General features: G+C 34.5%; 1 protein-coding gene across 4 annotated transcripts in view; it reads left to right on the forward strand.

Annotated features, from left to right (window-relative positions):
- Positions 1–17,379, forward strand: part of PPP4R4 (protein phosphatase 4 regulatory subunit 4) — a 105,541-nt gene that overhangs the window by 25,763 nt on the left and 62,399 nt on the right. For 3 of the 4 annotated variants that reach the window (XM_024925525.4, XM_008958244.4, XM_003832814.5), the window contains exon 3: positions 8,624–8,726. In XM_024925525.4, coding sequence (XP_024781293.1) covers positions 8,624–8,726 — 103 coding nt within the window. Of the gene's footprint in view, positions 1–8,623; positions 8,727–17,379 lie in introns of those variants that run through there. The other variant, XM_008958243.5, reaches the window with a different exon arrangement.

Consider the following 17,379-nt stretch of genomic DNA (forward strand, 5'->3'; position numbering starts at 1 on the left):
TGTGTGTCCTTCCGCTGGAGTGTTCTTTTCCACGTCCAGCCACTTGCGTCTCTGCCTGCTAGGGTCTTGGGGTTTTTATAGGCACAGGATGAGGATGTGGTGGGCCAGGGTGGTCTTGGGAAATGGCAGAATTTGGACGTGAAGGCAGGAGTTCCTGTCCTCACCTAGGTCCGTGGGCACAGGCCCAGGGGTGGTACCCTAGTCAGGGAATAGCCCTTCCCTTCCTGGCACTTCCCTGCACCCCCTCCCATATCAATATTGTTATGTTAATGTAAATTAGATTACTTTTAAAATTATAATTTATATTTCTTTTCTATTATATGGAGAATATAATATATAAAAGTAGAGATACTTTTATATATTGACCTTGTATTCTGCATACTGCTAGACTCACTTATTCTAGCCATTTTGTAGATTATTTAGGATATTCACCATAGACAACTATGTTGTTTGTGAATAAAGATAATTAAACTTCTAATCTGTAAGTCCTTTATTTCCTTTTCTTGCCTTATTGCACTGGCTCAGAGCTCCAACACAGTGTTGGATAGTGGTAATGGCCTAGTTTCAATAGGTTGGTACCAATTCTTCTTTGAATGTCTGATAGTATTCAGCTGTGAATCTGTCTAGTCCTGGATTTCTCTTTGTTGGCAATTTTTAAATTACAATTTCAATCTTGCTGCTTGTTATTGGTCTGTTCAGAGTTTCTATTTCTTCCTGGTTTAATCTAGGAGGGTTGTATACTTCCAAGAATGTATCCATCTCCTCTAGGTTTTCTACTTTGTGTGCATAAAGGTGTTCCCAGTAGCCTTGAATGATCTTTTGTATTTCTGTGGTATTGGTTGTGATATCTCCCGTTTCATTTCTAATTGAGCTTATTTGGATCTTCTCTCTTCTTGGTTAATCTCGCTAGTGGTCTATCAGTGTTGTTTATCTTTTCAAAGAACCAGCTTTTTGTTTCACTTATCTTTTGTATTTTTTTTTTTTGTTTCCCTTTCATTTAGTCCTGTTCTGATCCTTGTTACTTCTTCTCTTCTGCTGGGTTTGGGTTTGGTTTGTTGTTTCTCTAGTTCCTTGAGGTGCGACCTCAGCTAGTCTATTTGTGCTCTTTCAGACTTTTTGATGTAGACATTTAATGCTATGAACTCTCCTCTTAGCACTGCTTTTGCTCTATCCCAGTGATTTTGGTAAGTTGTGTCACTATTATTCAGTTGAAAGAATTTTTAAATTTCCATCTTGATTTCATTGTTGACTCAATGATCATTCAGGAACACATTATTAAATTTCCATGTATTTGCATGGTTTTGAGGGTTCCTTTTGGAGTTGATTTCCAATTTTATTCCACTGTGGTCTCAGAGAGTACTTAATGTAATTTTGATTTTCTTAAATTTATTGAGACTTGTTTTGTGGCCTATCATATGGTCTTTCTTGGAGAATATTCCATGTGCTGATGAATAGAAAGTGTGTTCTTCATTTGTTGGGTAGCATGTTCTGTAGATCATCTGTAGTTCATTTGTTCTAGGGTATAGTTTAAGTCCATTGTTGCCTTATTGACTTTCTGTCTTGATGACCTTTCTAGTACTGTCAGTGAGGTATTGAAGTCCCCCACTATTATTGTGCTGCTGTCTTAGGTCTAGTAGTAATTGTTTTATAAATTTGGGAGCTCCAGTGTTAGGTGTATATATATTTAGGATTGTGATATTTCACTGTTGGACAAGTCTTTTTTATCATTATGTAATGCCCCTCTTTGTCTTTTTAAACTGCTGTTGCTTTAAAGTTTGTTTTGTCTGATGTAAGAATAGCTACTCCTGCTCACTTTTGGTGACCGTTTGCATGGGATATCTTTTTCTACCCCTTTACCTTAAGTTTATGTGAGTCCTTATGTGTGTTTGGTGAGTCTCTTGAAGACAGCAGCTGGTTGGTGAATTCTTATCCATTCTGTGATTCTGTACCTACTAGGTATCTACCCAGAGGAAAAGAAGTCATTATATGAAAAAGATGCTTGCACATGCATGTTTGTAGCAGTACAATTTGCAGTTGCTAAAATATGGAACCAGCCCAAATGCCCATCAGTCAATGAGTAGATAAAGAAAATGTGTGTGTGTATATATAAAATATATATATATACATATATATACACACTCACCATAAAAAGGAACAAAATATTGGCATTTGCAGCAACCTTGATGGAGACTATTATTCTAAGTGAAGTAACTCAGGAATGGAAAAGCAAACATCGTATGTTCTCACTTATAAGCAGGAGCTAAGCTATGAGGACGCAAAGGCATAAGAATGATAGAGTGGACTTTTGGGACCATGGGGAAAGGGTGGGAGGGGTGTGAGGGGTAAAAGACTACACACTGGGTACAGTGTACACTGCTTGGGTGATAGGTGCACCAAAATCTCAGAAATCACCGCTGAAGAACTTATTCATATAACCGAACACCACCTGTTCCCCAAAAACCTATAGAAATAAAGTGCTTAGATACGAATCTAAGAAAATGTGTGTAAGATCTGTTTGTTAAAAATTACATAAAACTGAATAAATTATTCAAAGATATAAATAAACAAAGATAAATATTGTGTTTATGGATTAAAATAAAGAAGTGGTAATGGTCAACATCCCTGCCTTGTTCCTGATTTGGGGGAAAGTATTCTTTCTTTCACCATTAAGTATGATGCTAGCTCTAAGTTTGTCGTAGATATTCTTTATCTGGTTGAAGAAGTTCCCTTCTATTTGTAGTTTGCTGATAGTTTTAAATCATGGGTACATACTGGATTTCTCAGATTTCCACATGCAGTGAGGTATCCATGTGTTTTTTGAAAATTCTGTTACATTGACTGATTCCAAAAATTAACCCTTTTGACCTGGTGTGGTGGCTCACGCCTGTAATCCCAGCACTTTGGGAGGCTGAAGCAGGTGGATCATGAGGTCAAGAGATCGAGACCATCCTGGCCAACATGGTGAAACCCTGTCTCTACTAAAAAATAAAAACAAAATATTAGCCGGGCGTGGTGGCACGTGCCTGTAATCCCAGCTACTCGGGAGGCTGAGGCAGGAGAATAGCTTGAACCAGGGAGTCAGAGGTTGCAGTGAGCCGAGATTGCACCACTGCACTCCAGCCTGGTGACAGAGCCAGACTCCATCTCAAAAAAAAAAAAATCTTTTTATTTTGAGAAAACTATAGATTCACATACAGTTGTAAGAAATAATACAGAAATACCCATGTTCTCTTTATCCAGTTTCCCCCTATAGTAACATCTTGACAGGATGTTGACATTGGTAAAATCAGGATACATAAGATTTCCATCACCATGGGATCTCTCACATTACACTTGTGTAGTCACACCTATTTCCCTCCTGCTCCTGTATCTCTCCTTAGCCCCTGGAATTCACTAACCTGTTCTCTATTTGCATAACTTTGTCATTTCAAGAATGCTATATAAGTGGAATCATACGGTATGTAACCTTTTGGGATTGAATTTTTTTCACTTAGCATAATTTCTGGAGATTCTTCAGGTGGATACACATATAAATAGTTCTTTTTTTTCCTTTTTATTGCTGAGTAGCGTTCCACAGTATGGTGTACTACAGTTTATTTATCCGTTTCTTCACTTAAGGACATATCATTGTTTTCATATCTTTTTTTTGTTGTTGTTTTGTTCAAATAAAGGTGTTATAAACATTCATCCACAAGTTTTTATGTGAACAGAAATTTTTATTTCTTTGGGATAAATGCCCCAGAGTACAATTGCTGGCTTGTATGGTGTTGCATATTTAATATTTTAAGAAACTTCCAAAGTGTTTTCCAGAGTGGCTGTACCGGCTTACATTCCTAGCAGCAATGAGTCATCCAGTTTTTTTGCTTTTGGTAGTGTTTTAAAAATTTTAGCCATTCTGATAAGTGTGTAGTGATATCTCATTGTCCTTTTACTTTGTGTTTGCCTGATGGTTAATGAATTAAGCATCTTTTAGTGGGCTTATTTGCAATCTGTATATCATCCTCAGTAAAATGTTCCCTCATGTCTTTTACCCATTTTTGAATTGGATTGTGTATTTTATTACTATTGAGTTTTGAGAGTTCTTTATATGGTCTCGACACTAGCCCTTTTTCAAACATTCATTTGCAAATATTTTCTCCCAGTCTGTGGCTTGTCTTTTCATCCTTTTACAGGGTCTTTCACCATGCAAAAGTTTTAAATTTTGATGAAGTCTAACTTTTCTTTCTTGTGGATCATGCTTTTACTGTCAAGTTTAAGAATTCTTTGTCTAGCCCTAGATCTAGAAGCTATTTGCCCATGTTTTTCCTGACAGGTCTATTGTTATATGTTTCACACTTGATCTTAGTGAAAAGGTTGAGAAGTGATTAATTTTATGTTTTAAGTATAAGTCTGTGATTTACTTTGAGTTAGTGTGAGGCATAGGTCGTGTCAGTTTTTTTTTATTTTTAATTTTAAACACCTGTGGATATCTAGTTGCTTCAGTGCCGTTTGATGAAAAGGCTGTCTTTTGTCTACTGGATTGTCTCTGCACTGTTGCCAAAAATCAGTTGGGCATATGTGTGGGGGTCTATTTCTGGGTTCTCTCTTCTGTTCTGTGGATCTGTGTCTCTCTCCTTCCACCAATACTGTGCAGTGTTGGTTACTATAGCTATATAATAAGTCTTAACAGTGGGTGGACACAATTCCTCCTACTTCATTCCTCTTTTTCAAAATTGTTTCAGCTATGCTCATTCCTTTGGTTTTTCATACAAATTTAGAAAAAATATAATCTATGTCTCCCGAAATCTTGTTGGTATTTTGATAGGAATTGTGTTAAAGCTGTATACCACTTTGGGGAGAATCGCCGTATTTACCATGCTGAATTTCCCAGTGTGTGCCTCTCTAATTGCTTAGATATCCTTTGATTTCTTTCAGCATTGTGTATTTTCAGCCTACAACTTCTGTACATATTTTGTTAGTTTTTTGGAGTGATTATAAATTATATTGAATTTGTAATTTCAGTGTTCATGTGTTGACTTTTGTCACGTTTTTTCTGAATTGGTATGATCATGTGATATTTTTCTTCTTTAGCCTGTTAATGTGATGGAGTACATTGATTTTTAATATTGAACCAGCGTTGCATCCCTGCAATAAACTTCATTTGATCATGGTATATAATTCTTGCTAAAATTTTGTTAAATATTTTTGCATCTATATATATGAGGTATACTGCTTTGCAGTTTTTCTTCATGAAGTGATTTAGGAAGTGCCACCTCCTCTTCTCTTTTCTGGAAGAGATTGTGTAGAATAGTGTTAATTTTTCATTAAATGGTAGTATTCTCCATTGAAACCATCTGGGCCTGGAAAATTTTTTAAGACTTTGAAAATATTAATTCAATTTCTCTAATAGTTGTAGGAGCATTCAGATTATCTCTTTCATATTGGATAAGTTGTGACTATGTTTATCAAAGAATTGGACCAGTTTGTCTAAGTTTTCAAATTTATATGTATAGAAGTATTCATAGCATTCACTTATTATCCTTTTGATTTCTGCAGTCTGTAGAGATACCTACCGTTTCAATCCTGTTGTTGGTAATTCATGTCTTGTCTTGTTCTTTTGTCATTCTTGCTGAGATTAGTTTATTTTTATCGATCTTTAAAACAACTAGGTCTTTGTTTCCTTCCTTTTATTTTTTCTATTTTTATTATTAATCTCATCTCTTTGTTTCTTCTGCTTGTATTGTGATTATTTTGTTCTAGGTTCTTGAAGTGGAAAGTTAGATTACTGATTTGAGATGTTCTGTTTTTTTCTAATGGTTACATTTCCTTCTTTGAATATGTTACCTGTATCCCACAAATGTTGATTTTTTATTTTCATTAGTTCAGTGTATTTTTTGATTTCCCGTGAGACCTTTCTCTTTGATTCATGGGAATATACAGAAGTTTGTTGTTTAGTTTCCAAGAGTTGGGAGATTTTTCTGTTACCTTTCTTTTACTAACTTCTAGTTTGATTCCATTGTGGTTAGAGAAAATTCTGTATTAGTTAAATTTTCAAAAATTTGTTGAGGTTTGTTTTGTGGTCTGTCTTGATATATATCCTTCGGGCACTTGAATGGAATGTGTATTCTGCCGTTGGACAGAGTGTTCTATAAATGTCTACTAAATCTTGGTTGATGGTATTCTTGAGTTCTTCTGTATCTTTGCTGATTCCCTGTGTAGTTCTGTCAGTTGTTGAGAGATGGGTTCTGAAATCTCCAGCTGCACCTGTGTATTTTTGTCTGTTTTTCTTTTCAGTCTCATCAGTTTTTGCATCACATATTTTGCAACTCAGTTTGTTGTATACACACTTAGGTTTGCTATTTCTTGGTGGATTCATCTCTTTTATCATTTTATAATGTCCCTGTCTGTCTCTGGTGATTTTCTCTTCTCTGAGATTTACTTTACTTGATATTCATATAGCCACTCCTGCTTTCTTTTGATTCACATTTCTATGATACATTATTTTCCGTTCTTTATTTTCAACCACTGATACTGTTATATTTGAAGTGAGTTTCTTGTAGACAGTATATAGTCGAATCATTTTTAAAATCCACTCTGCCAATTCCGGTCTTAAATTGATATATTTAGACCACTTATATTTAATGTAATTGTTGATATTTTAAGGCTAAAGTGTATCATTTTATTTTTTATTTGTTCTTTTTTTGCTTCTGTTTTCTTTTTCTTGCCTTCCTGTGAAAAGTTTTGTTTTCACCTCCATGAGGTATTAGAGATTATACCCTTTTTTATCTTAATTGCAAATTAGTGAATAAAATTCACTGAACATTCAATATTTAATGTTGCTGACATCTGTTCATCTAGTTAGCCATCTATTCATTCATGTTTTCAAGAGATATTTATTGAACCTCTACCCTGGGCCAGGCATTGTCATTTTCTTTTTCTTTCAGATTATTCTCTTTCAGTTCTTTAGCAGTGTAGTAAATTTATTTCCTCTGGTTGTTGTAACAAATTACCGCAAACCAGGTGGCTTAAAAATAATAGAAATTTATTCTGTCACAGTTCTAGAAAACAGAAGTCTGAAGTCAAGATGTCAGCAGGGATCTAGAGGAGAATCCATTCTTGCCTATTCCAACTTTTGGTGGTTGTCACCATTCCCTGACTTGTGGCTGTATTGCTCAAATTTCTGCATCTGTGGTCAAATGGCCATCTATTGTGTTTTATTCTCTGAGTTTTTCTTTTAAGGACACTTGCTATTGGATTTAGGGCCTAGACAGTTTGGATAACCCAGGATAATCTCTTTATCTCAAGAGCCCTTTAAAAATTAAGACAATAATCGCAGGTTCTAGGATTAAGATGTAGACATATCTTTTAGGGGGCCACCATTCAGTTCACTACAAATAGTATTTTTCTGTGCAACTTTGATTTCTCTTTTTTTGATCCTCTCTCCATTTGGCATGGGTTCTCTATTTCACACCCTTTGCTATTCCTTCTGAATTTTGTCTATTAAAGGATTCTCCTAGAGAGTGATGAGAACAGTGGAATGATTATGATGTCCTGTATTTCATAGCTTACCGTATAGCAACAGAAAAAGCCTTTCTTCATGGCAGGGCAGCTTCATTTAGAATCAGAATATGTTTCTTTCTAATAGAACTTACTCTAAAGCAAAAATAATATTATTTTAAAAACTATGTAAAACATGTATTAAAGTCTTATGTATGTATAACTACAAATCCATTTGAAGAGATAAGTAAAAATAATTCTAATCAATAAGTAAATATTATGGAATCAGCTATCAATATTTAAATTGGTGTCAGTTAAGAACAGGTGGAATTTCCCTCTGAGGTGATGTCATGTTTATTAGCATCTTTTTGATATATATATCTATATCTATCTATCTATCTATATATGTATATTTCAAGTACTTTCAGAACTTAGGCCACTTTGGTTATATTTGAAAACAGTTTTTTGCTGTTTGTGGAAATGGTTTTTTTGGGAAGAATCTGAACATTTTTTTCAAGGTATTTAGGCCACTAGAGTATTGCTGAGATTATTTTGATAACTCCTTAATGAATGTTAATTTAAAAAGGAATTATGTAAATATACCCTGCTGATCTTTAAGAGTATCGAGTGTATCTTTAAGAAGTTTCTGACATGGAGTCAAATCTAGTGTAACAAGTGATTTCACTGTACCAAGAGAAAGTTGTATGATTTTGCTGTAGTTGATTTTATTGCTGTCCCTGTTGCTATGACTATTAATGTTTTACCATAATAAAATGTTACCATTTATATATTTTTATAAAGTATGGCAAACTGGCAGGTCACAGGAAAAAATGAGGTAGAATTAAAAAATATGTATTTAATAATAGTCTCGAAACTTTTAGACTTAAGACATATAAAACAATAGACAATCTTGTTTCAGCACAAGCATAATTAATATCTTCATGTATTTGTTATAAGATTTGCTTAATGAAATTTCAGTTTTGGTTTTAATTTTATATCTAAATGATGTATTTCTGGCTTAAAACTTAGAAGTCTGAGTGCTTAACATTCAAAGCAGTCATTTTTCCAATTAGTCCATACTTTTTATAACTGTGCAGAGGAATTCAGCTTATAATTATAAATTTTAAATTTGTGTTTTCTTTGTAAGTGCTGGTCAAGATGTCCAAGGAACAAGTGTGATTGCAAATCTCCCATTTTTGATGCGACAGAATCCCACTGAGACGCTTCGGAGAGTGTTGCCAAAAGTCAGAGTAAGTTGGTATGAAATAAGATTGGAGTTTCCCATTTTTTCCCAGTAGCATGTTGTCATTGTTGAAAGGATTTTGGAGCTTTGATGGCTGATCTTTTGCACCTAAAAATTGAGTGGAGGAAGTGTTATTATATACATTTTGAATTATAATGAAAATATTTAGGGAAATTAGCTGATGGAAATGGAGAAATCCAGATCTTAAGTTGTAAAATTTCTTTAGTCATTTTCTCAGTAGAGACATTTTACTAAAGGTAGTTTTTAGTAGCTCAAAAACACCTCTTAATTATTCTTAAAAAAAAGTATTTAGTATTCTGTTGACTTAAATCTATATTAATAGTATTTGTATAACATTGATAATATAATTGAGCTGATATTCCTAATAATTGACCCTATGATGACTTCTGAAGAATCATCAGATAAAGATTGAATTATAGCCATCACAATTTTAGATGTGTATGTAATTTATTGCTTTATAAATTTCTTCAGAATTAGTTTTTCTGCTATGAACAAAAATGTTTGATCTATTACATTCTTTCTTCTGACTAATATTTATTGATTATTAATATAAAATTAAATAATTTCAACTATTAAATATTTAGTAATTATTTATTTGTACTTATGTGCAAAGTGCTTTTCTTTATAAGAACTTGAATGAATAAAACAGACATCAGTGTGTGTGTCCTCCAAGAGTTTACCTACTAATGGGGTCAGTGAGGTTACCTACTAATGAGGATTATGTTTGCTAATAGAGGTTGGTAGATTTTGCTTTGTTTTTTTATTTGGATATAGCTCTTGTCATAATTTTTAATTTATGTGTTTAAAATACTGAAGTTATTATTGAGTCCTTGAGTTTTATTTTTAGGCATGTGTAGCATGGTTCTAGTTACTGTGATTTAGATCAGGGACATACCATGTTATTTTCATGAGATGCCCACCTATGCAGGCACTGTGAACATTTTGACTGATTACAATGGTGAATTAAGATGATATTTATTTTGGCATTGCATGTGATTCAAAAGTAAATCAAGCTTTTTTATATCTGTTTTTCCCAGAATCATGCCATGTTTCAAAGGAATTAGGCCCACACAGACCAGGTTTATTTTTACGTTCAATTTCAGTGATACTAACTGACCTACACTTGTCAGCATGACACCTGGAAGTGCCAGTTAAACAATAGCAGAAAGGAACAGGTATTTAGGTCCTCTTGGCTACAGAGTTAATGTAAGTAAGCAAATTAGATTTATAGCTAAGAATACTGCATGCTGCACACTTTGCATTGAGCAGGTGAAATCTGGTCCACAGAAAGCATATTAGATATCCAAAGTTTCATATGCAAGAATAAAAGATGAAAGAGAGCAGTGAACTTTAGAGGTCTCTAAATTACTTTGCAAAAATCCTTTTGTTGAGTTCACAATAAAGGAAGTTAAGTAACAGCTCCCCCAAAACCTTAATTTCATGGGAGTGTATAAATAATATTATACACTTTTTTTTATTTTCTTACTTTCTATTTAAAATATTCTAAAGAAAATTTTATACAAATTTTCATTACTTTTAAAGCTTATTAAAACCATATCTTCAATAACTCAGGCATACCTTACAGTTTCAAAAGATACATTTGATTCTTTGTATAAATATGCTATATATATGAGTGTATAATACAAAGAATCAAATGTATCATATTTATACAAAGAATCAAAGTGTATAAAGAATATTATACACTCATATGTATAACATATTTATACAAAGAATCAAAGTGTATAAAGAATATTATACACTCATATGTATAGCGTATTTATACAAAGAATCAAATGTATCTTTTGAAACTGTAAGGTATGCCTGAGTTATAGAAGATATGGTTTTAATAAGCTTTAAAAGTAATGAAAATTAATCCATAATACAGAGTATATTAACTGAATAATGGATACAAAGGTAGTATATACTAGTGAACATGTACTAAGGAAACCTTTATTTATATGTGAATGATTTCACTCATTTATTTTACTAATCAACATGCAACCATTTATTTAGGACCATCGTCTTGCTGTACTCCGTTTAAAAGAGATACCGAAAAGGTAGAAGAGTCCAGATTAGACTGTATATTAGGAAGGTCTAGTGACCATGGAAAACAATGAGAGAACAAGTATAATATTGTGTGCTTGTGACTTGATGTAAAAATGCTGAAGAATAAGGCAAATGAGAAGGGCTTTATGGGGGTAACTCCAATAATAATGACTTTTATTGATAGTCTAATATATAATGTAGACAGCCAAACATTTAATCACTCCCATTTCAAATGATAAAATCTGTGTTTCTGTGCATATTATTTTAAATTCATTGTATTCAGATTTTGTTATGACTTATTGGTACTCCTGGTTAGCGCCTTTGTCAATTCCACCTCACTTCTGTGAGTGTCTACTTTCCAGTGATGAAATGCTGACAACATCTCGGGTAACTGCTTTATTTACTTTTGCTTGGCCATGATTTCTCAATTTTTTAAAAGAAAGTAATCTTGAGCATTTAGTAATAATGGCATTCTCATTCATTCATAAATATTTACTGAGTCCTTTTATAAGGCAGGCACTGTTCGAAGCACTGGGAAAATAGAAGTGAACAAAAGATGGGGGACTTGCCCTCAAGGAGGAGGCTACAGTCCAGATGGAGAAACAGACATTAAACAAGTAAATCCCTCCTCACCCAAGAAAGGTATAATGGTCATTTGTGATAAGCACTCTGAGTGTACAGAACATGAGTTGATGAGATAAAGTAATATAGTAACGAGGGCACCTGCTGTGCATTGGGATGGCAAGGAATGCCTTTTTGAGGAGCAGAAAACTGAAGGGATGGAAAGAAGCAGCCATTTGAGAGTCAGGACCAAGTAGTTCAGGTGGAGAGAATGGTAATTAGCCCTAAGGTGAAAGAGCTGGGTGGGACTGAGAGAGACAGGTGTGTTTTGGACCCAGTGGATGGGGTGGGGTGTGATTGAGAAGAGGTTAGAGAAATGGTTGATGAAAGAGCATGCAAATGTTGGTTTTCATTCTTAGGACAGTGAAAAGTCGTTGAAGTCTTTAAAGCAGGCAGTGACTTAATTGTGTTTCTATTTCACAGTGATCATTTTGGTTACTGTATGGAGAATAGATTGGAGTGGGATAGTTAGGAAGCTTCAGTACTGGCCCTCATAGCTAGTATGAGGACAACTAATTAAGACAGTAGAGAGCAGTAGACATATCTGAGATACATGGGTTAAGGTAGAATGAGCAGAATTTCATAACAGATTGGGTTTGTGAAGTGAGAGATGACTTCCAGATTTCTGGCTTGACCATGCATATGGTTCTGCTGGTTTTCAGTTATAGTTGATAGTCTGTTAAATTCAGAAGGAAAATAATTTGTGTACTTGATAATACTAGTCTTTTGTGAGTGATTTACTTTTAGATAATTTAAAGATATGAACAATACATATTTTATGCAAGAAGTTAATCAATACCAAGATTTTTACCACATTTATAACAGTGGTGTGTGCAGCTTTTAGAGCTCACTTTTTACCTTGTCTTTACCTTTAAGAATATCAGATGAAGTAATGGAGATTTTGCTGGCCTTATGTATTATAAACTTTCACCAGTGATATTTTTGTTTTATTGCATTTGCATTTTGTTCTTATGATAATGGATTAATTGAAAAGTGATTTTAAAAATAGGTTGCTTTCACTGTTTTAGAGATAAAGGAATTTAATGTTTAAAAATAAAATGTCAGAAACAGAGTTAGTGTTACAATTGAGCTAATCCATCAGATTGAGGTTGCTGTCTAGAATAACTAACAAAGAAGAAAAATAGAAAGTAAGAAAAATAGAATTAAGCCAATCCATAGTATTTCCCCAATTTATTTTCTAAATTGTGTGCTAAGTGGGCAATGAATGGTAGTGCAGTTAGGCCACTCATCTCAAGGTTAAATTTAGCTAGAAATTTAGAAAGGAAATATTTTGACCTCCAATTTAAATTTCTTAAATGTGGAGACATTTTAAAATATAGTTTTTACCATATATTCATGTTACATGATTTAATCCTAGGGTATCTATTAAATAATTTTTTTCCTGTGATTTTATTAAGTTTTAATTCTTTTTCCACAGTATATTAAATTGAAATCTTAGATGTTTGTTAGACTTCAATATTTGCTTTGAACTTCTCATTATCTAGAAGTGAAAGAATTTGATTGTCAAGATAAATATCCAAAATATTATACCATGGTCTTTTATAAAATTCAGAATAATAGCGATATAATTATACCACATAATGAAGGTGATTCCATTACAATCCAATGCAAAAAACACTCTCTACTTATCGAGGTATTAAATTTATTTAGTTGTTTTTACACTTATATTTTGGCAACCATAAATTTGTCATAAAATTATATAAAAGAAATTGAGCAATTCCAGGCACAGATAAAAATAATGTAGCCAATATTTATTGAGGTCTTACTATGTGTCAGGCACTGTATTCTGTCAGATATTCTACACATTTTAATCTGAATACTCATAGCAGTTCTATAATGATCACTTGACAGTGGAAGAAACAACTTAGTTAAGTAACTTGCTCAACGTCACAAAGCTTGCAAGTGGTATAATTAGGTTTAAACAGGAAGTCTGAGCCCTGAGTCCTCACTCTTTACTACTCATTAGCTGATCATGACTGTAACAGATATAAAATGTGTAATTTAATGTCTCAAGCCTTAGTCATCTCCTGTCTGTACTACAGCAGCCTCCTCACTGAGTCTGTTGCTTCCATTTTGCCTCCTAGAGCAAACTCACCCAGAGAAATCTTTTAAAAAGCATCAATCATATCTTGTCTCCCACTTGCATGAAAATTACTTAAGTGGTGTGGTAGGTAGAATCATGCTCCTTCCCAAAAGATATTGGGCCCTAATCCCTAGAAATTGTAAACGTTACCTTATTTGGAAAAAGGGTCTTTACAGATACAGTTAAGGATCTTGAGATTGGGAGATTATCCTGGATTATTGGGGTGGTGGTCTAAATGCCATCACGTGTCCTTATAAGAAGGCAGACGAGAGTTGACGTATACATGTAGAAGAATGCAATGTGAAGATGGAGGTAGAGATTGGAGTGATGTGGCCACAAGCCAAGGAATGATAGCAACCACCAAAAGCTGAAAGAAGCAAAAAGCAGATTCTACCCCAGAGCCTCTAGATGGAATGTGGCCTTGCCAACACTTTGATTTTGACCAGGTGATACTGACTTTGAAATTCTGGCCTCCAGACCTGTGAGAGAAGAAATAGCTGTTGTTTTAAGCCACTCAGTTTGTGGTAATTTGTTACAGCAGCCACAGGAAACTAATGAAAGTAACTTCCCATTTCAGATATAATACAACCCCCTACCATGTCCTTAAATCACCCCCATCTACCTTTGTGACCTCATCATCTGCCAGTCTTTTCCCTTTCTTTCATAAGGGCAGTATATTTGTCAGTCTAGTTTCTCACTATACCCCCGGAACCTAGAATAGTGCCTGGCAGATAATAGGCACTCAAAAAAATTTTGTAAATGAGTGTTCATTGAACTTAACATTTAGAGACAATATAAATATCTACCTGAAAGACCAAGGGAACATTGGCCTGATCCACTGATGGCATTCTTGGATGAGAAGTAGGAACAGAATTTGTTTGGAAATTTGACACGTACATGTAGAATGGTATATAATGCTGATTTATGTTCGAGAGAGACTTTTTGGGGGTTTGGAGAGGATTCGGGAAATATATAATAAAGAAAGGATAAAAGGGACATAATCAATGTGAAACGTGATTTCCTTTTATTTCGGTGCATGCCCATAGTCTCAGCTGCTCAGGAGGCTGGGGCCCAGGAGTTTGAGGCTGCAGTGAATAGTTACTGACTGCACTCCAGCTAGGGCGGCATAGCAAGACCTTGCCTCTAAAAAACAAAAAAAACAAAAAAAACAAAAAAAGAGAGAAAGAAATAATAGGAAAAAATAATAATTTCTCCTAATATGATTATTTATTATAGAATTTTATGTCTCCTGTATATGGGTAGTTTTTTTTAACATCTTATTCTAGAGTTTTTACAGAAAGCATTCACTTTATAAATACATTTGTAAATAGAAAGCTTAACTTTACTTTTTTAAAAGTCCTATTTCAAGTAGCATAGTTAAGTGAACAAACAACACAGATTGAGCATTCCTAATCCTCAAATCCAAAATCAAAATGCTCCAAAATCTGAAGCTTTTTGAGCATAAACATGATGCTACAAGTAGAAAACTCCCCATCTGACCTCATGTGATGAGGTGCAGTTAAAGTCAAAATGCAGTCAAAACTTAGTTTCATGCACAAAATTATTTAAAATATTGTATAAAATTACATTCAGCCTATGTGTATAAAATGTATATGAAACAAATGAATTTCATATTTAGACTTGGGTCCTATCCCCAAGGTATTTCATTATGAATATGCAAATATTCCAAAATCGCAAAACATTCAAAATCTGAAACACTTCTGGTTACAAGCATTTGGGATAAGGGATACTCAAGCTGTAATAATGTGTGGAACACTGTAGGCCAGGCACTATGCTTAATGCTTTAGATATATCCTTAAAAAAATCCTCCTAACAGCTCCGTGTGATGTATTTATACTCATTTTACAGTTGGGAAAATCTAGGCTTAAAAAATTCAGTATTTATGAATATTTTATTGGGAGATTTCTAGGAAGCATGAAAGTATGTAATTTATTCTTACAGTTCACCAAGAAAAAGAAATAGTTTTGACTAAAGGAATTAAAGAGCATAAACAAATGATACAGATTGCTTTCTTCTTTGGTTTGCAGCTAAGAAAACAGGGATCTGTCTTCCTCACTGAAGATGATGTGTTCTGAGATAAGCATAATAAGCAGATCATGATGTTCCAGACCCTTACAGATCATAAAAAGCCCACAATATAGTATTCTTTAGACAGGCTAAACATTTAGGGACACTGATAGGAAGGAATGTAAATAAGAAAGTGAAATAATTCCTATAATGTAAGGTTGATAGAAGATAATCATCAGGGTCAGAATTAAGAGGTCTTGTGGTTTAGGAAGCATAAAATTATGTAACTTATTGTTTATTTCACTCAGAAAAGAAAAGTATTAATGAAAGGAATTAGAGATGAACAGATTGATACAAACTGTTCTATGGTTTACAGCTTAAAAAATAAAGGTACATTTAATGCTATGCATTTTGAGAATAATGTCTTTTATGCTTTTTCTTTTTACATATATATCTATTTGTATTTAAGGACAAAATAGATTGACATTACTAATTACTTCACAATAATAATTAAAGTTCTGTGAAACATTTACTGAGTATATAGTTTCTCTGGGTATATATAGTTATATTAGCTGGTATTCATTATAGACCTAAAAATATTGCCTTTCAGTAAATTCCTAGTGGACACCAGTGTTTTCACATATGCTTCCTAGTCATTCAGTCATTTGTTATTTTTACCCTATCTGCAATAAAAACGAACGGAAACTTCTGAAATTACTTTAAATGTGTAGTTAAGCTTGTAAGTGAGTAAGGAATGATACTAGGGCTCAAAAACAAAGCAATCCGTTTCACTTCCATTTAGGATATAGAAAGCTGCAAGAGAACATCACTCTTATTCTAATAACAGTAGGTTATCCACAAAATCCACACAGTCATAACTTCTTGAGCACATCAGAGTTGGTCACCAGGCAGCCAAGTGAGCTGAATTCTCAAGAGTAACAAACCCCTCTGAGGATAGATGGGACACAGGAACATTGACTTGGCAGAGCATAGGAGGAAGAGGTGCCCACCACATAAAGTAGTTAGCAGTATCAGCTAAGATTTTAACACATTTTTAAAGGGTGAATGTGCGCTCGCACAGTTTATGTGTTTAGGATAACTTGTAGCTTAGACACAGAGGAGCTTTGCATCCATTTGCAAGCTCTTTTCCATACGTCTCCACTGTTTTATCTGTGAGAAAGACTAGGGGACAAGGCAGGAGATTGGAGAGCATCTCCCTTGGTGATAAAGATGTGGTGGTGATGAGCTGTTGCTGAGGGACAGGAGCCAACTCTGCCCATTTCCTGAAAACCTTCTCCTTTATGAAGCAAAAGTCTAAGCTGCAGAGGGAGAAGCAGTGAACTTTCCTGCTTCTACAGCCCAGGTGAAGTGCCATTGCTTTGATGAGTTTGGTAGGAGCAAAACCCACTTGCTTCTGGAAGAGAGGTAGAAAACCCTCACTCCTCCAGGACCATGCAAAGATCACTTACTTCTGGGAGAAAGGTGGGAGCATAAGCCTTTTGACACTAGGGGCTGGGTGTGGAAGGCAGGAGATGTTAGAACTAGGACCCTGCACTGATAAAAAGCAGAGGTCTGCCACCAGTGGGGATAGGGCAAGAAACTTGACCCTGGCAAAGGTCCCCCTCCCGCACCCCAAGATACAAAGTTATAGGACAGGAACACTGAAAAAGTTATATTCCTGAGGCCCAGGCTCAAAAACCCCCTACCTAAGATGAGGCTACACCAAGATATCTGAGAATACTCTACATCCACCATTAGCCTAGTGTGTAGTAACAAGCAACAGTTGTCTACTACTAGAGAAGGGACAAGAGTGTGGAGAGAGACCGCCTGCTGAAAACTG

The sequence above is a fragment of the Pan paniscus genome, chromosome 15, assembly GCF_029289425.2.
Source record: "Pan paniscus chromosome 15, NHGRI_mPanPan1-v2.0_pri, whole genome shotgun sequence".
In the NCBI taxonomy this organism is placed as follows: domain Eukaryota; kingdom Metazoa; phylum Chordata; class Mammalia; order Primates; family Hominidae; genus Pan; species Pan paniscus.